The 22,141-nt window shown below is 44.4% G+C and overlaps 1 protein-coding gene across 4 annotated transcripts in view; it reads left to right on the top strand.

Moving 5' to 3' along the window:
* Positions 1 to 2,372: 2,372 nt before the first annotated feature.
* Positions 2,373 to 22,141, top strand: part of DLC1 (DLC1 Rho GTPase activating protein) — a 251,918-nt gene continuing 232,149 nt past the window's right edge. For 2 of the 4 annotated variants that reach the window (XM_035114152.3, XM_060278815.2), the window contains exons 1-2: positions 2,373 to 2,639; positions 20,106 to 21,249. In XM_035114152.3, coding sequence (XP_034970043.3) covers positions 20,221 to 21,249 — 1,029 coding nt within the window. In that variant the 5' untranslated portion in view covers positions 2,373 to 2,639; positions 20,106 to 20,220. Of the gene's footprint in view, positions 2,640 to 3,421; positions 3,708 to 20,105; positions 21,250 to 22,141 lie in introns of those variants that run through there. The other 2 variants (XM_035114153.3, XM_035114151.3) reach the window with 2 other exon arrangements.

Consider the following 22,141-nt stretch of genomic DNA (forward strand, 5'->3'; position numbering starts at 1 on the left):
GGGACCTGTGGCCTTTCATGTGTTTTGAGACTCCAACTCCACCTCATAGGCCCCAGCTAGTATGGTGAATGTCAGTTATGATGGAAGTTGCCATCTAAGAACAGATGGTGGGCCACAGACCTTACATCCTTGCTCTATGGCAATGAAGTCATTAAGGGCTTTCTCTACAGATTATCCTCTTCCTACCACAAGAGCCTGGCGTGCTCTGGTCCATGGGGTCATGAAGAGTCGGACCCAACTAAACGACTAAACAACAACACCACAACAAAACACCAAATCACCCCTCGAAACCTGATGAATGGTTAGAAGGCAACTAGAACAGCTCCTTGGTTGTCATAGTGGCCACAAGTTCCTGAGCAACACTCAAGAAGGAAGTGGCCTTGTCATCACAATAGATGAAACTCACAAGAACTAAAAATTTGAGGTTTTCCTCTTTTTTAAATTAATTTTTTATTAAATTTAACAGTTTTTTACTCATCACAATAAGATTATCTCAGCAAGAAAGTAAAATACAATTCCCATCCCCCAACCCAACCCACGACTTCGCTCAACTCCCTCTTCTGGTTCATTACATATTAACGTCTCCTACTTGTTTTAATATATCTTAATACAGTAATGCATTCTTTAAATTGAATATTGTTCTGATCTTGTCATTTTTATATTATAATTATTTTCAGGTTGACTCTTACACTTTCTTATTTTCTAATTGTTACATCTTAATATCTATATTTGTTTTGTTAGCTGTAAGTGTTTAGTCAAATGTTTATTTATTTTTTAGGTTGGCAAAACTTGGGGCTTTCCAGTACCACTTTTCATTCAGGAGTCTGTTAGGCATTGGAATGATTGGAATCGTGCTCATACATTGATAAAAGATCTGTGGTGGGTGCCAGCACAAAATGGCTGCCATGGGCAGCGAAACAAAAGAGAGAGAGAGAGGTGAATACCGTGTTTCTCATATTATAAGACACATCTTATATTTATTTTTTCCTGAAAAAAACACAGCATGGCTTATTTTCAAGGGATGTCTTATTTTTTAATTAAGTACCGGTACCTGTACAGACCACAGACCTGCTCCCACCGGGTCTTCGCGCGCGGCAGGCAAAGGCTGCAGCCGGGTTCTGGGGCTGCGCGCGCTGCGCGCTGAGGCTGCAGCCAGGTCCCGGGTGTCTGAGCGCAAAGGCTGCAGCCGGGTCCTGGGGCTGCGCGCTGAGGCTACAGCCGGGTCCCGGGTGTCCGCGCACGGTGTGCAAAGGCTGCAGTCAGGTCTTGGGGCTGCGCGTGCTGTGGCTACAGCCGGGTTCCGGATGTCCGCGCGTGGTGCACAAAGGCTGCAGCCGGGTTCTGGGGCTGCACGCGCTGCGCGCTGAGGCTGCAGCCTGGTCCCGGGGGTTAACGCAGCAGCAGCAATCCTTATTTGCCACAGACCTGCTCCCACCACCCGGTACGGCTTATTTTCGAGGTATGCCTTATATTTTTCCACCTCAGGAAAATCCTGCCATGCCTTATTTTGTAGGGATGCCTAAAAATATGAGAAACACGGTACTCCCACAAAAAGGCACCTGATCCGAGTGCTTAAATAAAATACTGAAGCATAGCCTTGATTAGTAGCTGCATAGATCAGTGGTAATGCCTCAGCCTTGCATGCAGAAGGTCACAGTTTCAACCCCTGGCATCTCCATATAGGGTTGGGAGAGACTACCAGTCTGAAACCCTGCTCCCAACCCGTGTAGACCAGGCATCCCCAAACTTCGGCCCTCCAGATGTTTTGCACTACAATTCCCATCTTTCCTGACCACTGGTCCTGTTAGCGAGGGATCATGGGAGTTGTAGGCCAAAACATCTGGAGGGCCGCAGTTTTGGGATGCCTGGTGTAGACTGTAGACAGTATTAGATTGACCAGTGTGCCTGACTCAGGATAGGGCAGTTTCCTATGTTTCTATCCCCCAAATACCTATAAAATTAGTTTTGGTACACCGTAAGTGAGTCAACAGTGTGCATACTTTGTGTGGCCTCAAAAACTTAATAAAACTCAGCATCAGCACTTCTTCCAAATTACAAGCAAATCAGCCAACGCAGCTCTGTCATACAGTTTGGCATTCCTTAAGAGAACTTGCCTCTTTGATTCTTGTTGCTAGAGCTTTTTTTATAAAAACAAAAAACAAAAACGACAACCTAAAATAACATAAGTTATTATGCTCCTTAGAAATTACCTCAGGAGCTCTGGTAGCATTTGTTATGTGAATAGTTAACATTTATTATTAATTGATACTCTAATTAAAGCCATGCCAGTGCTTTCCATTAGCTTACTCTCAAATTTTTACAGAGCTGTCTGTCTGGTTTTAATCAAAACCAAATGGCAGTCCAAGTTCCCAGGCTGGAGCAACTGGAAGGAAATCATTCAGAGGAGGCAGAAGAAAGCAGAAAAGATAAACAGCAGATAGCTTCACCAAATCTGTACAGAATAGAGGATGTAGATTCTGTGGGCTGCTCCAGAGATATGATTCAGGCACCCTGTCAAACTGGGAAAGAACAGTTACAAGTGTTTTATGTCAGCTGAGTTCTAATATGATCAAGATGGAGTCTGCCCTCATGCTTTCACAGCCCTGAATCTCTGACACTCTGGAGAATTCTCCGTAGAGGTAATGTCTTGTGTTTCTCTCTCTCTCTCTCTCTCTCTCTCTCTCTCTCTGCACACTGTTGTCTTTATATGCAAATGGCTCTCTGTTCTCATACCTCTCATTGGTTAAAATGCTCACTGGCAAAACTTTGCCTTTACCTTTTACTTGCGTATTTTATTCTCCCTGCATCTTGCATCTTTCTTGCCCTTTCCTCCTCATGCCCCGTTTGTGTGCTGGTAATTACTTGCTTGATACTCTAAAGAAAAACTGCCTTTGAAGAGTTGCAGTATATTAGCTGAAGCCAACTTTCCTAGCGATTTGCTTGTTTGTTGCTCGAGAGAGTAAAACAAAAATCTGAAATGCTTTCAGAGTTGTGTTTGCGTTTGGCATGGCGGGGGTGGGGTGGAGCCAATGAAATTCATATTACATAATGTGTGCATTAATGTGGGAATTGCCACAAATTAGGGAACAGGGTCCTTTCTCAAATCAGAGTTTTATTGTGCACTGTTTTGGGGTTTTCTCCTCTCTCTCTCTCTCTCTCTCTCTTTCACATGCCTACTACTCAACAGCAGGAAATACTTTTCAAGCAATCTGGGCCTGGTTCTGTGAGGCCCCCGTCTCACAAAACATCAGTCTGCATTTAGTAGACAGAAGTAACTGGGGAAAGCTTGGTAGAATTCCACTTAGACAAGGCTCCCTCCAGCTGCAGAACGTGTTTCGGTCAGAATCACACATATAGAGGAAAAGTGCTGAGAATAGAGCAATGATCTCAGCAATGAAATCTGAACTTTATGCTTAGTGGAGGTTGAGTCGGATTTTGGGTTCCCACCCCTTCCCTCTCTTTCTGTATACACAGGCAAAGTATTTAGAGAAGTAATTCTGGCTACTTCTACCTTCTTGTCATCTCTGTGAGGTAAACCTGGAAGGCTTCTTTTTAACTTCTTTTTTTGAGGGGGGAGGGAGCAGAATAAAGTTTATTTGAGATATACAGACATTTTCTGGAATCGGTTAAACAAAATGCCACTGCTCAGTTGCGAAGCTTCCTGCACTGAAGATTCGAACAGTGTAACTGAGATGAAAAAAGTCGCAGTAAGTGGATGATTGCATGCCGGCTGTGTCTTTTAACTCTTCTGTATGCAAGATCTGAAGCAAAACTTTGATTTCTAAGGTTTCCTTTGTAAAGATGCAAACGATATGCTGAAGTATCTGTTTATACGAACGACACTTGGAAGGTATTGACTTGTGTGTTTTGCAAAGGCTACAAAATCAAAAAAGGTGCCTAAATCTTCTCATTACCATTGTGATCAATAGGCAAAAATCAGCACCGAGCTGAAAACCACATCTCCCTTAGGTGAACACGCTGGTTTATATCAGCCGTATCTCTCTTGGGCTTGGTCCCAGAGAATTTTGTGATACAGGGATACTTGAAATGAGAATGGCTGGGCATGAAGTTACCAAATGTATCAATCAAGAAGCATCAATTGTCAGATGCATACTAATTAGAAATAAGAAAATGTTTTGTGACCATATATCCCAGTCATTTTAAGGTAAGGGACAATTGTCATAGAGAGAATATTGCCTCTGATGCAGCGTAAAGTTTTGATTCGGGACTCGGTGTGAATTCTTTCAAAGGGCAGAAAGTTGTTCCATATCAACTTTTTATGTGAAACCACTACAAAACCAATATTGCACAGCATATATAAACTGGAGCCACACAGGAAATACACATAAGACTCCTAATCAATGATGTATACTGGATTGATAAGGTGTTAGTATATCATATAGCATTAGCTGAATTGCTGGAAGATGCTTCAGACCATAACAGTGGCGTTTAAAGGCAGATGAAAGGTCTGGGTAATAATGCCCCTCAAATCCCATGCCCCTGTTTGCTTAATATGGGCAGAAAATGTATTACTCTACTCCCTGCACATTAAGGCTGCAGTCTGACACATACTTATCTAGGAGTAAGCCCCATTGAACTCTGGGAAGATACACATGGGATTCCATGGTAAAACAGTATTGATAGTGGACAGCTATTAGACCACTGCATGAACCAGGTGAAGAACATTTTTTTTCTGTCAATGCTGCAATGCCTCAGAGGAAATATTGCGGGGAGGGGGTTGCAAACACTGGGTGGGGCTAAAGCCAATGTGGACCAGGGCTAATTCCAAAGTGGGTGGGTGAGACCATCGCTTTTCTCTTCATTCTGTGACCCTGAGCTCTGTTACTTTTCTCCAGCCTATCAAGTGTTCTTGGTATTAAGCAGTGTATAGCTCCAGCTTCATAGAACATTGTGAAGACAATGATGAACTAGATGAACCAATAGTCTGACTTGGTGTAAGGCAGTTCCCTGGGATCCTACACTCGGGATAGTCCAGGGCTAAGCAATGTGACTCACTGAGTCAAACTCTGCCGCATGCTGGTTGTTGTGGGTTATGCTTCTGCCTCTTGCCTAGGATGGCACCCTGGGTCGGTTGCAAATTGTGTGGGACTCAGATAGTCCAATGGGCACAGAGGTTGGCACGGGCAGCAACTTCCTCATTCACTGCAGTGTTGATCTGAATGGTGCTTTCTATGTCCTTCTATCTGCAGCCTTGCACGGCACACCACGAAAACCATCTGCATGCAAGCCAGGAGGTTTCTAGTCCAAATCCTAGTTGGCCAAGACAGTTTAGGGCTTAGGATTTAGGGCTCACTGAGCAACAAGTGCATTCACATTTGCATGAGTTCGCTGTACTCTTAAGGATACATTACAGTTTCACACAAACGGTATTGTGAACCTTTGGGACGGAATTGGTGAATCTTCAGTTGCATAAAACTACCATTCTGCTGAACTGCAATGACTGCTGTTCTTTTTGTGTGTGCCCACCTGTACCTATTTGCCACATCTTTTCCTTTCTCCATTCCCTTCATGTATTCTGCTATTCTGTTAGTAGGTTTCAGACATCTTTCATATTGTAAGCCAGATAAATCATAATTGTAAATTGTAACCAGTGGAGGCATGCCAATGTACTTAGCTTGTGTAATTTATTTTGAATGTGCAATTTGGATTTCCTTGAGGCCAAATCTGAATTATTTTGGCATTATCTCGACACAGGCCTGAATCGTGGGAGCTTTCTCTGTAGAATGTGTAAAAACAGTTGGGGCAGTCTGTGGGTTGAATTCAATGTCATGGAAATAGATCCTGTTTGCCTGATGGAACAATCTCCCCTCTACTCCGCTATGTGCTGTTCTGGCGAATCTTCCACGTGCACCCCAAGCCAGTTGAGGGGCAGGGGCATGTGGTGGAAGAGCAGGGTACTACTGGGACTCTGCACTGGCTCTCGCTAGCACAACTATTTAGTTGACTCAAGTACTCAAGTTCTAGTTCTGCATTGAAGATGGGTATAGACAGACTGATTCAAAAGTTAGCAGAGAAGATGGTCAGCCATCATCTGTCTGCCAACCTCTGAATCAGTTTGTCTCTATCCTTCTTCAGCCATATGGGATATATGTCCTATGAGAAAAGACTGAAGGGATAGGATATGTTAAACCTGGGGAAGAGAAGATTGATGAGACACCTGATAACACTCTTCAAATACCTGACAGGCCGTTGCACAGAAGAGAGCAAAGACTTGTTTCTCTGTGAGCCTCGAGAGCAGAGCTTATGATACAGGATGGCAGATTTCAGATGAACATGAGGTGAGACCTCTTAATGAGAAGAGCAGTTGAATACTGGAACCCATTGGCTAGAGGCCTGGGGGGCTCCCTTCATTTGAGATCTACAAGGAGATGCTAAAAAGCCATCAGTTTGTGGGTGCTCTAACTCTGGATGTCCTGCATTGCATGAACTGGAAGGACAACTGGGAGGAAGAGGAGGAGGAAGGGGATCCCGGTGAGGGGTGTAGCCAGGACTGGGACACACCAGGGCAAGCTGGGGTTGATGGAGAGGTTGGTGTAGGTAGGAAGTACTCACAGGGTGACAGAGGATGACAAGGAAATGATGGTCAGTGCACAGAAACCAGAGAAGCAGGACCCATCACCAGAGCCAGAGAGGTCTCTGTCCCCACAAACATGGTGTAGGTAGCAATGGGAGGGTTGCTCCAGGAGGCTGAGGCAGGCAAGGGCCCATAGCCCAGCTCCCTAGCTGGCCAGGTGGCGCTCGCTAGCTCTGAGAAGAGGGGTGTGATTCCTTAGCTCAGGCATGGCCAAACTTGGCCCTCCACCTGTTTTTGGACTACAAGTCCCATCATCCCTAGCCAACAGGACCAGTGGTCAGGGATGATGGGAATTGTAGTCCCACAACAGCTGGAGGGCCAAGTTTGGCCATCCCTGCTTAGCTGAAGTAGGCTTGGAACAGGTGAGGGTCACATGCCTCGTGAAGCCCAGAAAAGTACAAAAGGACAGCAGGGATGAGATGCTATGTCTGCTCAACATCAGCTTGGTTACTCCAGGATCTCTGTGGGACTGTGCTTTGGTTTTGGACTTTGGACATGTGGGTTGGCCCTGGACTGGGGACTTGAAATAGTGACTTGCCACCAGGTACGCCATGGGTTCAGGACAATTGATCAAGGGGCTGATTCTATCCTTTGCCTGAAGTAGTGAAAAGAATCTCAGATAGTAAAGCTGGAAAGGTTAATACTTTGGAGAGTCACTGCCAGCCCATCTTATTGGGTTAAGTGGGCCAAAGCTTCTCAATTTAAAGCAGTTTCATATGTTGATGTGAGTCTTTGTTGCAAGGAAATAGTGCACCCCCTGTGATTATAGGGGATGCCAACTTCATCCCTCCTCCAGTTCAATGATAACTGCTCAGGATACACACACACACACTGCATTTGGAGATTGCTGGTTAATTGTGGTTCTCACCTCCATCTGCAACTATCCCATGCATTTGCATGGCTTCTGGTCAAGACCCCGCCATATCAGATGCTTTTAACTTTTGGTTTTTATTTTTATTTTACTTTCCAGTGGATAAGCGCTCATGTAGCTCTTTACAAGAAAAGAGTGTGATGACGGAAAAGGTCATGCTCTCTCACAGTAGCACTTACCTATATTATAAATGGCATTGATATGAAATTATCTGCGTTTAATGGATATGTGCTCCCTCCCTTGACACTAAATGCACCTCTCCCCTCATACAGAGCTAATAATATTAAATGGGCAAATAGTCTTTCCCCTGCAAGGACAGTCTTTGGTAGCAAGTCTCTCCTCATCCCTGATGCTCAGACATTTATTACCTCCTGCCCCCTCTTCTGGAGCAGCTATGATGGGGAGAATAGAAGCATTCCATTTTCAACTAACTTTGTTGTTTAGTCCAATGGTTTGTCCAACTATGGTTTCAACAAACAAGCCAAGATCAACCCAAGCTTTCTGATTCGGAATGGTTGAGATAAACTGTAACTAAACTAGCCACAGTTTCCAGTTCTGACAAGGGTGGAAGCAGATGCTTCCAATCTCCTGATCACGGCCACACCTAGAGAAAAGGGAGGATTGCTGGATGTTGCTGGATTTCTGTGCAGTCCCCTGGGTAGTGAATCATTGAAATGCAGGTGGCAGTTTCTCAGAGAAGTACATCCAGACTCTGGATTTGCTCCACCCATCCAGGCCATCAGAAAGATTGTAAAAATGCTTCTTGTTCCAGATGAGCCTTGCTCAAACACGGTCTTCGTGACCTCTGGCATGTTCCCATCTTCTCGAATTCTGGGCTCTTGGATTGCTCCTCAACCGTCCCTCCTGGTTTCTGCTTCTGTCTCCTCCATACCTGAGCATGGCCAAGCTAGCCATGACGCAATGGCCTTGGGCAACAGGCTCCACAGAGGCAGCAGATCTGACCTCCAGGGAATGCGTCACCCTCTGCTGCTGACAAGGAGGCAGCAATAACTGCAGTGCATTCCTTGGAGACCAGATCTGCCACCTCCTCAGAAGCTTCCCACAATGCCGCCTCTACAGCGGCCTCTTGATGAACAGGAGGCACTGCTGGTCTCCCCCTACCCTAGTTTCTGGTGTAGATTGTCCACTCACCCCTACTTCCCATTTTGTGTAATTCCTCAGGTGCCAAAGTGTCGCAAGCTGGCCCTGCTCATGGCTCAGCCCATAGGGAGCAGGCTCATGTATGTAATAGTAAACTATGAATTAGCAATACATTCAAAACAGGCCATGGCTGAAGCATAAGGGTTTGGGACATACCCTCCAACTCCCAGATTGAAAAATCCGGGATCGGCGGCGGCGTGGCACCAGAAGTCGCTTCTATGTGGCGGCATGGCACCGGAAGTCGCTTCTACGCATAGAAGCGACTTCCGGTGCTGGCGCCACCAGATTTCCTGTGCCCAGACATGGGTAGAGCGGCACCGGAAGTCGCTTCTACGCATGTCTGGACATGCGTAGAAGCGACTTCCGGTGCCGGCGCTCCCCGTGTCTGCATGTCTGGGCACCGGAAATCGCTTCTGTGCATGTCCAGACATGTACAGACAGCCAGGAGCTGGGACATGGCCACCAGCAGGAGCTTTACGGGATATAATCAATTCGGGATAACAGTGGGAAACGGTAACAAAATACAGGGGTTTCCCACAAAAGCAGGAGACTTGGCAGCTATGGTTTGGGAATTGCTAGCACTAGGAGCAAATTGGGGTCACAAAGGGTCGGACACGACTAAACAACTAAACAACAACAACAACAGGAGCAAATTGACTATTGTTACAGGGCAGAAGGGAAGCGCCCTCATGGCTTTGTATGCATAGCCTCCAACATTCCTCAGATGAAAATAGGGACATTTCTCACTCCACTCCAACTGACCCTCCTCAACCCTCTATTTTCTGTACCCAACCCCTGCAGAGCATTTCCTCCACCACCTCACCAGCAGGGCACAACACACATACTCTCCACCATCCTGAGAAAACCCATTAATCCCAATTTTATTTCAGAATTCCGGTACTATCCAAGGAAAATTGGGACACTTGGAGGGTATGAATATGTATAAGTAGCAGTAATGTATATGTACATGCAGCAGAAATGCTTAAAGGGCTAATTTCACCCAAACAACATTTTCCATTGGCTATGTCCTCTCGTAGCGGCATTCCGTTTCGCAAAGTTCCCAGGCATCAGCATTTCTTCACTTGCATGAAAATGGGGAATTCTGGCCTTCCTTACTGGAAATGTTAGCTTAAGCCTCATCTCCACGAAGCAGCAAAGTCCATTTTGGCAACTGTTTTCAGTCATCAGTTACTTCAAATTGGTTTTATTAAAGGGTTTAGCTGTTAGTGTAAATGCTGTGAATACATTCCTGCCCTGTTTGGAATACATGCAACAGAAATATTTGAGAACCAAATGTCAATAGTGTTTTTGGTAATGATGTGTAGTACAGTTCTCTCCCAGCCATGCTACAGTGGGGCCATTTTCAATGTCAAGTCGACACAGGTGATGACAACAGTTGCCAGCAATGTTTCAGTTCCTTGGTGCATCATAAGACCACATTGTACAAGTTTAGGAAGCATATGCCTAAATAAGTACAGACTTAGGACGCGCACACAAATAAATTGATTTCAGCAACTGGGCACATGCAGGTGTGAGCTTTTACCATTCGGTTATGATTTAGTATTTCTTTTGGAATACATTGTGGCCAGCGTATTCTAAGTGCTTTTACCTTGATAGACATTCAAAGGAGCTTGTAGCTACAGAGTCAGTTTTAATCCTAACTGAGTTCCTATAGAAACTGGTGAAATAATAATATGTATTTTTTGTTAGTTTGTTAAGGATACTGAGAATTGTATCTCTATAAGTTCCTAGGTTTCTTTGGGGGGAGTCACACGCTTTAAATGTCTGCTGGGTGTGCTTTATATGCATAGTGTGGTTCTTCCCACACACTAGGAAACACAAACATTCGCCACAGTTGATAGATTTAGGGGATTTCCAGACTATCGCTATTTTGCAGGAGCAATTCTAGCACAAACCAGGACTTTTGATTTGCACAGATGAAGTGGATTAAAATGCTCTGCCTCCCCTATAGGGTGTGCTGAGTGTGCCCAGGCACCCCCTAATGCTTTCCCCACAAAAGTGGCTGTGGGCTCCCTAAATGTTTTTTACACTGGCAACGGGGAGGACTCCTACTTCAAGGGTGGCTCGGTTTTGTGTGTGTGACAGGAATCGCAGCGGGAGCGACAGTGGGGAGCTTGTTCCCCAGATGCATGCACAGTGTGGGGTGGGGTAGGGGGGTGTTTCTCTCAGTCTCTGCCTTTGCAGAGGAAGAGGTGCAGAGTCAGCCTGGGGTCTTGCCTCAGAGATGACTCAGAAGCTATAAAGCATAGGTAACAACCAGGGTAAGGATGTATATGGCATGAGCTGAAAGGTTGGGGTCGCTTGAGGTGTGTGCCTCTGGCTCCACCCCTTATTTTATCCCCTCCCCCTTTGTGTGTATGTGTGGACACATACGTATCTCTCAGTCTGCTTTTCTCCTGCCTTACTCTGACTCTCTTTGTTGGGCTGTATAGTGAGAATGGTGTTGTCATTTAAATAAATTCCCTAGGTGCACACCCTAACGAAACGTGCTGTGCACAACTATGGGCTAACGGGAAGCAGTGTTTAAACATCTTGCAAGCAAATCAGGATGAAGGCTGCTCATTGTCATATGACCACCACCACCACCCCAAACCAATCAGAATGAATGCTCAATAAAGACCAGATATAAAATCTAGCTTTGATGTCAGCATTGTACAAGCAAATCAGGGTGAATGCTCAATAAACAGATTGTATGGAAGGGCCCACATAGACAGGCACACAGAGAGTTTGATGATCCAAGCTCTAGGCAGGTATTAGTATGAATGTGTAGGGGAGGGGAGAAAAGTGGAGATGAAGCAGGGGCACTCTTTCAAGCCTCACCCACCCACAAACACCCCTGTGTGCACTATCTCCATCAAAGAGGGAGTTTCTGAGATTCTAAGTGTGTCTCCAAAAATGAACACACTTCCAATAATGAACAAGATTCCAAGCATGTACAGCTGGTACATGTTGGCATCGGGTTGCATGTCTATCCCTGGCTCCTCTCTGCTTTTAGCCCAAAAGAGTGGAAGCAAACTGCACCATCTCAAAAGTTAGTGCTGTTTTGGCGCCCGTTCTGGTGTGTCTCAGGATAATGCAGGGAATCTGGATGCTGCAGGTAAACAGGCTCCCTGATATGCCTCCCACCACCAACAGGGCGGTGATACGAGGGGAGCTTTCCACCACCCCACTGAGAAGACTCCAGCAGTAGACATGCCATCACATCTCCCTCTCCACCATTTGAGCAGCTATTCCTTTGCAGCCTATGGTCCCTCAGCTGTCCTGCTGGGAAACATAGGCTCGACCCCTTAATCTACACTGTTTTCATTATTTTAAAATGAAATATGACTCTCCAGTTTTATCTTTCTATTGGCTACCCAGTTAGAAACATGAGCTATTGCAATGTCAAATAAATGCATTGCCGTAGAAGCTCTACATCCAAAAATGAAAACAGAGATCTGTTGCCCATGTATATATAAATGTATGTATTTAATCGAGATGGAAATAACACATTCACCACTCTCCTGTTCTTGACCTTTGACCACATGGGCATGCATGAATGTCGGAGACTGTGCTGCACGTCACTTCAGAACTAGAGCTTCCAGAAATTCTCCTTAAACTTGACACCGGCGCACTGTCAGCCTCTAGGGAATTGTTTATCCTGTCTTACCTTATATTTCCTGTCTGCATGTAATAAAATGAACCATGCTACTGTTGTCTGGCTGACTGACTTGTTTATGCAGTGGGCTGAATTTCTCTTGATGGACACTTCGGGTGTGAAACTATTTAACCGTAATTATTTATTTCGGCATTTAGCAAGGGTACAGCAGCTGGTAAATGTTTGGATGTAGCCATCTCCTTGGAAGCATAAACTCAGTTTACAGAAGAGAAAGAAAACAACAGCAGTTATTTTAGACAGTAACTCTCTTTGTCTGGTAGATGTTAAATTTGCTATTAAATTACCAGTGTAGATAAGGTTTATTTAGCAATACACCTGCAGTTTCCGATTTAATCCGTACCCAAATCATGTGCTACAGATTAGACTGAAATGCTGAGAGTTGCCTCCAGACCACCCAGTGAGCTTCATGAGTTAGCAAGTGTTTGAACCCTGGGCCAAACAAGATATAACACCACCACAATGTGACAATTTCCCTTGGAAGTGACTTGGAAGCTGCAGATAGTGCAAAATGCAGCAGCCAGGTTATGAAGCAGATCAGCCAGTGAGAGCCATATCACTGAATGGAAAGGAGTTGCATTGCCGCCCAGCACACTTTCCTGAATTTATGGCACTGGTGGTGGTTTCTAAAGCCTTGAATGACATGGGTCCTGAAGCAGTGTTTCTCCCTATATGGTCTTGCCTGATCTGACAAGGAGGCTCTTCTCAATGTCCCACTTCCAGGATTTTTGTTTTATGCAGAAGGCCTTCTGTTATGGTACCCCATTTGTGGAATGCCCTTGCCTCTGAGATATGGCTGCCACTGGTGCTTTTTCCATACCAAATTCTACATTATAAGGACAAAGCAGGGCTTTACGTACTGGCAGCCTGGATTCAAATCCCCCCTCCCTTTCCATAACCTGACTCACCCCGTATCTTAATGCCATTACCATGTGAATTTACCCAGCAACTCTACCTTGCTAGCTGTGAAATGGAGTTGAGGAAATGCATAACATAATGATGTCAAGACATGTCATAAACCTATTGGAGGCAGGGTCACGACTGTTCGACTAATTTTGCTTTGTTTGTAATTATGCAGTTATTATTTTTCATATTGAGCATAGCTTTACTATGGAAGACTGCATACAAATGAAATGATGTATGTATTGTCAAGAGCTGCAGATTTCAGCAGAATCCCGTTATTTCTTTGTGCTTACGCCATGCATAGCAAAAGTGAGTTTTGCTCATTCCCTATTTATCAGGTCCTTTTTCATTTCTCCTCCTTTTTGGCTACATCTTTCCTTGAGAGAAGGTTTCGTTTCACCATCCTCATCCTCATGCAGCCGGCAGTGAATTCTGTTAACCCTTGCGCATGCAAGCTCCTCTTCTTCAGCTTTGCAGACGTGGAAAATATGTTTGTGAAATGGGAGCAGGCTGGACTTAAAAGGGAGGTTAAAGGCCTCTGAGCATGCAGGCGCTCCGTTATGAAAGTCACTTTGTCAAGGCGTAATTTACGGAGGTTCAGTTGCACAGCTATAATTCTGCAATTCTTTCAGGCTGCCTCCTTTTATACCTTCAGGCATGTGATTTGTCAGGACAGCCTTGTGGTCTGGGTGTGCAATCAGAGCTTCCCTCGGTAGACTGAAATGACCCAGAACAAACTCGGTAGTTAATCTTCTTTATTGCTGAAATCAATAAGCAGATCCATGCTAAGTGCTGACAGTTCCTATGTAGGGAGTGAAAAGGAGAAGTGGCTGTTCCTTGAACCTGTAATATGTTACAACCCAGAAATTTCCTTTATTGTCATTGCTGTTATTTAATAAGGAGGTCCCCCTCTGATGGTGTATATATTTAAAAGGCATCATTTTATTTCCTTTCACCTAACGGGCCATGAAGAAATAGATATAGTCATGGCATATAGAATCTGTTTTTCCACATGCACTCATTTTACGCGTACACTTTAACATACATGGCTGCACAAGGATACATTACACATATATGTACCCTTCTCTCTCTTAGAGTTTTCAAAGTGATGCCGATATATAATTCCATTAACCATTCCAGTACAATAACCCTGTAAGGGAAGCCAGTAGTACTTTACCATCTTGCAAGGAGAGGCAGGGAAAAGATAACGGTTTGCATAAAGTGATGAAGCGAAATGGAAATTTGAGGTTTTTTTCTTAAGAAAACCAAATTTTTGAGCTTCTTTTAGGGAAATCTGAATTTATTTTTTACAAAAACACCACAAATACGCAATTTTACTTGCCTAAAATCCAGGACAAAACACCACCTTGCAGAAAACTAGGAGAGCATCATGTCGACTACCCCAGCTCCAAAGGGTTTGAAGCATTATTGCATTGTTATGTGTGATTTATTAATAACAAGGCCAGTGGAAGTGATGATATTCCAGCTGAACTATTTAAAATTTTAAAAGATGATGCTGTTAAGGTGCTACACCCAATATGCCAGCAAGTTTGGAAAACTCAGCAATGGCCAGAGGATTGGAGAAGATCAGTCTACATCCCAATTCCAAAGAAGGGCAGTGCCAAAGAATGCTCCAACTACCGCACAATTGCGCTCATTTCACACGCTAGCAAGGTTATGCTCAAAATTCTACAAGGCAGGCTTAGGCAGTATGTGGACCGAGAACTCCCAGAAGTGCAAGCTGGATTTCGAAAGGGCAGAGGAACCAGAGACCAAATAGCAAACATGCGCTGGATTATGGAGAAAGCTAGAGAGTTCCAGAAAAACGTCTACTTCTGCTTCATTGACTATGCAAAAGCCTTTGACTGTGTCGACCACAGCAAACTATGGCAAGTTCTTAAAGAAATGGGAGTGCCTGATCACCTCATCTGTCTCCTGAGAAATCTCTATGTGGGACAAGAAGCTACAGTTAGAACTGGATATGGAACAACTGATTGGTTCAAAATTGGGAAAGGAGTACGACAAGGTTGTATATTGTCTCCCTGCTTATTTAACTTATATGCAGAATTCATCATGCGAAAGGCTGGACTAGATGAATCCCAAGCCGGAATTAAGATTGCCGGAAGAAATATCAACAACCTCAGATATGCAGATGACACAACCTTGATGGCAGAAAGCGAGGAGGAATTAAAGAACCTTTTAATGAGGGTGAAAGAGGAGAGCGCAAAATATGGTCTGAAGCTCAACATCAAAAAAACCAAGATCATGGCCACCGGTCCCATCACCTCCTGGCAAATAGAAGGGGAAGAAATGGAGGCAGTGAGAGATTTTACTTTCTTGGGCTCCTTGATCACTGCAGATGGTGACAGCAGTCACGAAATTAAAAGACGCCTGCTTCTTGGGAGAAAAGCAATGACAAACCTAGACAGCATCTTAAAAAGCAGAGACATCACCTTGCCGACAAAGGTCCGTATAGTTAAAGCTATGGTTTTCCCAGTAGTGATGTATGGAAGTGAGAGCTGGACCATAAAGAAGGCTGATCGCCGAAGAATTGATGCTTTTGAATTATGGTGCTGGAGGAGACTCTTGAGAGTCCCATGGACTGCTAGAAGATCAAACCTATCCATTCTTAAGGAAATCAGCCCTGAGTGCTCCCTGGAAGGACAGATCGTGAAGCTGAGGCTCCAATACTTTGGCCACCTCATGAGAAGAGAAGAATCCTTGGAAAAGACCCTGATGTTGGGAAAGATTGAGGGCACTAGGAGAAGGGGACAAGATGGTTGGACAGTGTTCTCGAAGCTACGAACATGAGTTTGACCAAACTGCGGGAGGCAGTGGAAGACAGGAGTGCCTGGCGTGCTATGGTCCAGGGGGTCACGAAGAGTCGGACACGACTAAACGACTAAACAACAACAATGTGTGATTTATTATGATAAAATATCATAACTCGGTGGGCTTCACAATATTTTTTTGCAACATTGTGTTGTTTGTTTCCTATGCTTGCATAAATTCCATAATAAGTCTGCACAGCAGCCTCTTCTAATGACTCAGAAGCTTGGCACAGATCATCGTATCACGCGAGGCTCGTTGGAAAGATAGGCAGATGAGAAGGTGGCACGCAAGCCATAAGCAATCACTGACAGACATCCTTTGCATGCGGCCTTTGTGATGTGGTTGCCATCATGAACCCAAAGCACACAGACAGACACCTCTTTATGTGTACATCTATGGGCACATGCAATTCCAGATGATGTCAATCATACCAGGGAGGTCCCTGATTGGGATGTATTTTGCTACTTTGGCATGATTCATATTGGATCGAATGGTGCAAATGCACTCACACAAATCAAGTTTCCAACAAGCTGTTGGCATCCATCTGTCTTGAGAGACAATGGAGTGCACCTCCGAGGGAAATGTCAAACTAAAGTGACCTCCCTGGGGCGCAAGCCTGGGCAATATGTATGGAGGCCCTGAGCTGCCCAGTCAACAAGACACCCCCCCCCAGCAGCTAAAAAAGCCAATGCAATTCTGGGCTGCATCAATAGGAGTATAGCATCTAGATCAAGGGAAGTAATAGTACCACTGTATTCTGCTCTGGTCAGACCTCACCTGGAGTACTGTGTCCAGTTCTGGGCACCACAGTTCAAAAGGGATACTGACAAGCTGGAACATGTCCAGAGGAGGGCAACCAAAATGGTCAAAGGCCTGGAAACGATGCCTTATGAGGAACGGCTTAGGGAGCTGGGTATGTTTAGCCTGGAGAAGAGAAAGTTAAGGGGTGATATGATATCCATGTTCAAATATATAAAAGGATGTCATATAGAGGAGGGAGAAAGTTTGTTTTCTGCTGCTCCAGAGAAGCGGACACGGAGCAATGGATTCAAGCTACAAGAAAGAAGATTCTACCTAAACATTAGGAAGAACTTCCTGACAGTAAGAGCTGTTCAGCAGTGGAATTTGCTGCCAAGGAGTGTGGTGGAGTCTCCTTCTCTGGAGGTTTTTAAGCAGAGGCTTGACAGCCATCTGTCAGGAATGCTTTGATGGTGTTTCCTGCTTGGCAGGGGGTTGGACTGGATGGCCCTTGTGGTCTCTTCCAACTCTATGATTCTCCCCTTCAGCCCCACTGATGTGGTCCAAAGGAAAGCTGAACAATATGTTTGGCACAAGCTTAGCTGCAGGAGTTGCTGGAAGGAGGCATACAAGATGCCATCCAACAGCCTTAGAGACTCCACTCTAGATCTGTGTAGGGTTTACCCCTTAGCCTTTTCTTCGCCCCAAGATATCCTGCAAGCAGGGCCAGCCCTACGGCCAGGCTGGGTGGCGCAGGGCGCCACGACACTGGCCCGCCAGGGGGGCGCCGGCTGCTCTGCCGCGCAGCAGCACCCTCAGCAGCAGCGCTGCGCGCTAAACCTGCCCGCCCGCCGTGCTGGAAAACGGGGGGCGGGGGGGCGCCGGAGAGATCCATCGCACCACGGTGCCAAGGCGCCAGAGGTGCTTAAGACGGCCCTGCCTGCAAGGCAGAAGAGATTTAAGACCAGAGTTTTTCTTCTCCTAGATGCAGTACCTTCCCTGGTTGACAAGCCTTATCTGCCCCTATTCAATTCAGGTTTCCAACAGCAAGCGTGCTATTTGGATAACCTATGAATTGGGCTACAGAGTCAGCAATGGTTTCTCCTGTCTTACTAGAGGACACCTCCATGCTGAAGATATCATTATTCAAGTGTGCTGGGACTTCCAAATTCAGGGACACTCGGAAACACAACGACCTGCAGAAAAATTGCTGGAACAACCCAAGGCCCATTAATCACACCAGTATAATGCTTATTGGGATTTTTTCCCCTCCATCTATATTTATGAATTGTTACAATGTTCTGGCTTTCTTATGACAGAATTGCAGAATCTTTTACTGTGTTCTTTGTTTGTTCACCTCTGAGTTATCTGTTCTCCACTTCATTCATCCATGTTTACAACAGACAGCTGCTTTAAGCAGATGAACAAGGCCAGTCACTAACTACCTATTAATCAGGCGGTTAAATGGATCATTTATATGTCACCTTTTATTTTGTACAGCAGCTGAGCTGTGATTGGGAACATGAAACCAGAACAAAACAATGGGTGGTTGACTTGATTACTAAGACTACAAGCCTATGCAAACAATTAAATTCCCTCTGGGTGAGTTTTCTCATCCTGGAGTGACTTGGGACTCAGCTACATTAGTAAAAAAAAAACCCAACATTTTGAATGCGTTATAAACATGCAACACCAGGTGGTATGGGGGGGCATTTATTTGTGGTTTTCCATAGCATTCTTTTGTTACAATAATTTAATTTCTGGCTTATTTATAGCGGGTTTTTCCCCTGTGTGTGGATCTACCCTTAGTCAACAGTATCGTCCTATCAAATGATAAGGACAATTATTCTAACACACATCAACTACCAACGTGCTGTAAAATGTGTAGTATAATGGGTTCTGAATTATTATTATTATTATTATTATTATTATTATTATTATTACCATCATCATCATTGATCAAATTTATATACCACCCTTCATTTGAAGATCTGAGGGTGGTTCACAAGATTAAAAAAAAAGGATAGAAGCACAAAATGAATAGTTGAAATAAAACAGTAACCCCCCTCCCACAACCACATTTAAAAGGCCATAAAATATAAATTAGCCAAAGGCCTGGCTGAAGAAGAATGTTGTTTCCTGGCACCTTAAAATGTATAGTGAAGGTGCCAGGTGAACCTCCCTGGGAAGAGCATTCCACAAATGGGGAGCTGCTGCAGAAAGGCCCATTCTTGTGCTGCCACCCTCTTGTGGACGGGCCACATTAAAAAGGGCCTCAGATAATTATCGCAGTTTATTTGGAGAGAAGTGGTCCTTGAAGTATTGTGGCCTGAATGGGTTCTAAGAGTGACATACTACACTCCTAGCTCAAAGAACATCACATGTACCCTTTTAGTTAGCATGCTGTGTTTTAAAAAAACAAGAAGGGACAATAAGGGAAATCCCATAGCACATGCTTTCAGCCCTCAGTATCTCTAGTTGAAAGCGCACTAGTAGCAAGCCTGAGAAGGACCTTTGCTAGTAGGATCAATGAGACCTTCTAATCAAAGTAGACAATGCTGGACTCACTGTAAGGCAACTTTATATGTTTATATTCACATGTGTGGGACTGTTTCAAGCATATCCCAAACTGAGCACAACTCACATTTAGACAGCCTTCCAATGATCTTGTAAATAGTTTGGTCACTGAGCTCTATCTGAAAAGCTCTATCTAAGAAAACCATCTACTCAGTAAAATGTTTCTGCCTTCTCTGATAGTGATGGTGAAGTAAGTTGGGGGACACTAAACTGTCCTTGGAAATATTCTTCTTAAAAATAATTAGTTCTAAATATCTTCAGCCTAGGGTCTAAATTTACCAATGCGAATATTCTAGAATGTATGAATAGTTCAAAAGGCAGGCATTGAAATTCAGCCTTTGACAATAATGTGATGCTTGGTTATTTTTCATGAATAGGAAATGTGGACTTGTGTTGTGTACGAAGACTCACAAGACCAATGGCTTTTAAACCCATGAAAATAGTTGTCTCATGACAGAGGCAGTGAAGAGAGACTCATTGTCAGATTTTGGCTCATGGAACCTGTTGTGTTCCCATGAAGTTGTTTATAGCATTCTGTTTACTTCATTTGAGGGAGTAATCAGCAAGGAGGCTATGCAAGATTATAGTGTTTGCCTTTGTTGGAAAATGATTAAAGTTATTCTGCAAAACATCTTTCTAAACTCTTTTTGTAACTCATGGACTTATTGTTGCTTTTCCATACTTCCCTCCCCGCTATATGCGCTTCTGTTACTTACATTGAAATGACAATTTATTTCTTCTTCTTTTTACAGAAGATATGCAAGAGGTAAAACCATTTCATCCTGCAGAGAATTTCACGGAAGTCATAATGTTTCCTCTGGCCCTCTTTGCATTACACTGTGGAACCTGTTGCTAAAGTACTATGACATGTCTCTAGCAATCAGAAAAAGAAGCTGGGAGGAACACGTGACCCAATGGATGGGCTTGCCGTTTGGGTCTATTGATTCTAATATATTATGTAGGCATGGCCTAGTAGCTGACAACGTGCAAGCAGGTATGGAAAATGACAGACTTCGGAGCGAAAGCCAGAAAGAAAGAAGTGCTTCCTTGCCAGACTGCTGTCATGGTGGAGAACTGGGAGGTTTCCCCACAAAGCTGCTTGGTAATGTTTCCAGAGAGGTAGATGAAAATGACAATCATCAAGAGGAAGAAGAATTTCCCTCTCTTGAGGCTAGCACAGAAACATTGGTGAATGTTTCCATTGGTGGTGATAATGATGCTGAGGACAACAACATAGAGTTCTCTTTGGAGAAAGTCAACCACCAGCTTGGTGACCCTGAAGAAAAATGGTCAGCTGAAAGGAACCAGTCAGAAGGAGGAGCAGGACTCTTCGTGAAGATGGACCCAGGTGTGGAAGCAAAGGAAGACTCCAGTCATGCCTTGGATTCTGTTGGGAAACTTCATCATGAGACAGATCCCAAAGCATTGAAGGAATATAATTATGATAGGAGAGAAGAGAGACTAGAACTTTGTTACAACAGCTCCATTGAAAATGAAGAGACCCCAGAAGAAAACTTGTCTGAGCCTCCAGATACGGGAGAAACAATGCCTGAGAAGAAGATGGCCCATGATATTGTAGCTGCACAGAAGCATGAAAAATCGAATGCTCCTAAAGATGGGAATGGAAAAACAGTTTGTGGTCAATTATTTGATGAATTTTCTCCTGGTCAGTGTAGTGACCTAAATGTAGTTGTTGCAGATTCCAGAAATGTTCTTGTACCATCACCTGGTTCTTGTTTCCTATCGGAGGAAAATGTTCTGGACGAAAATGGCTTTGCATGTGCTCAAGACAAATGCAGCAAAAGCACGTCCCTGGTGGAACGTATAAGTGATTTAAAGAACAACACAACCACACATGAGCCTACGGACGGTCAAGTCATTTTGCGCAAAAGAAAGGTAGGACGTGTATTATTATTTTTAAAGGGTTGCTGTTGTTTTCAGATTTACTGGGAAATGTGTGTTCCTAGGCAGAAGCTGACAGTTGAAATAGCTTGGGAAAGGAATGGGTGTAATCCGGTGTCAAATTAAGACTTAGGCAATGAGACCTCAGTAAGCTGAAAGCAGCGGTGTGAAACCTCTAGTCTAGTCCATGGGGCTAATTAGGCCTGCTAGGCCTCAGAGGTTGGCCCACCAAGGTATTTTTGATAAGCCATGCTGACATTTCCCCCTGCACGCTGACAGAAAATGGAGGCAGTTCGAAAAGCATTGAATTTGGCCTGCAAAGGAAGACTTTGAAGAGCAGTTAGAGTGCAATTCTGCTTCTTCCTTCAAGCCATGACTTGAATTCAAGTGGTTCAAGCTGAGCAAAGGAATAATCGGCGGCTCAAGAGTGCACTCCAAATTCTTTCTTCACAGCCATGGAGTAAATGCATATCATATGACGACAGGTGATTGACAAGTGAGTGTCCCCACCCACCTGTCAAAGTGGCCCATGTAGGGTTGGTCACCTCTGGATCCCCCTTGCCACAGCCTAGTTTAAAGGCTTCAGTTGGCATATTAGAAGGAATTCAAAGTTCACAGTCAGTCTACATTAGCTTGGGGCTGGAGAGGGATCCAGTTAACTGCTTCATCTGGCCATAGGTGCAACTTGAGATCAGCATAGCACTTAGCAGAGTCAAAATAATTCCAGTTGGTGTGATTGGCAAAATGCCTCCAGAGGGCTTCATGCTTTTCTAAGTTATCACAGTTTTACCTACATGGGAAATGGAGGTGTATTTGGAAGACCCTGCTCAGGTGAACAACCAGCACAAATCTGAAGGGAAGTGGACATCCAAGGGAAATGGGTGGT

The sequence above is a fragment of the Zootoca vivipara genome, chromosome Z1, assembly GCF_965207765.1.
Source record: "Zootoca vivipara chromosome Z1, rZooViv2.hap1.1, whole genome shotgun sequence".
Lineage (NCBI taxonomy): Eukaryota > Metazoa > Chordata > Lepidosauria > Squamata > Lacertidae > Zootoca > Zootoca vivipara.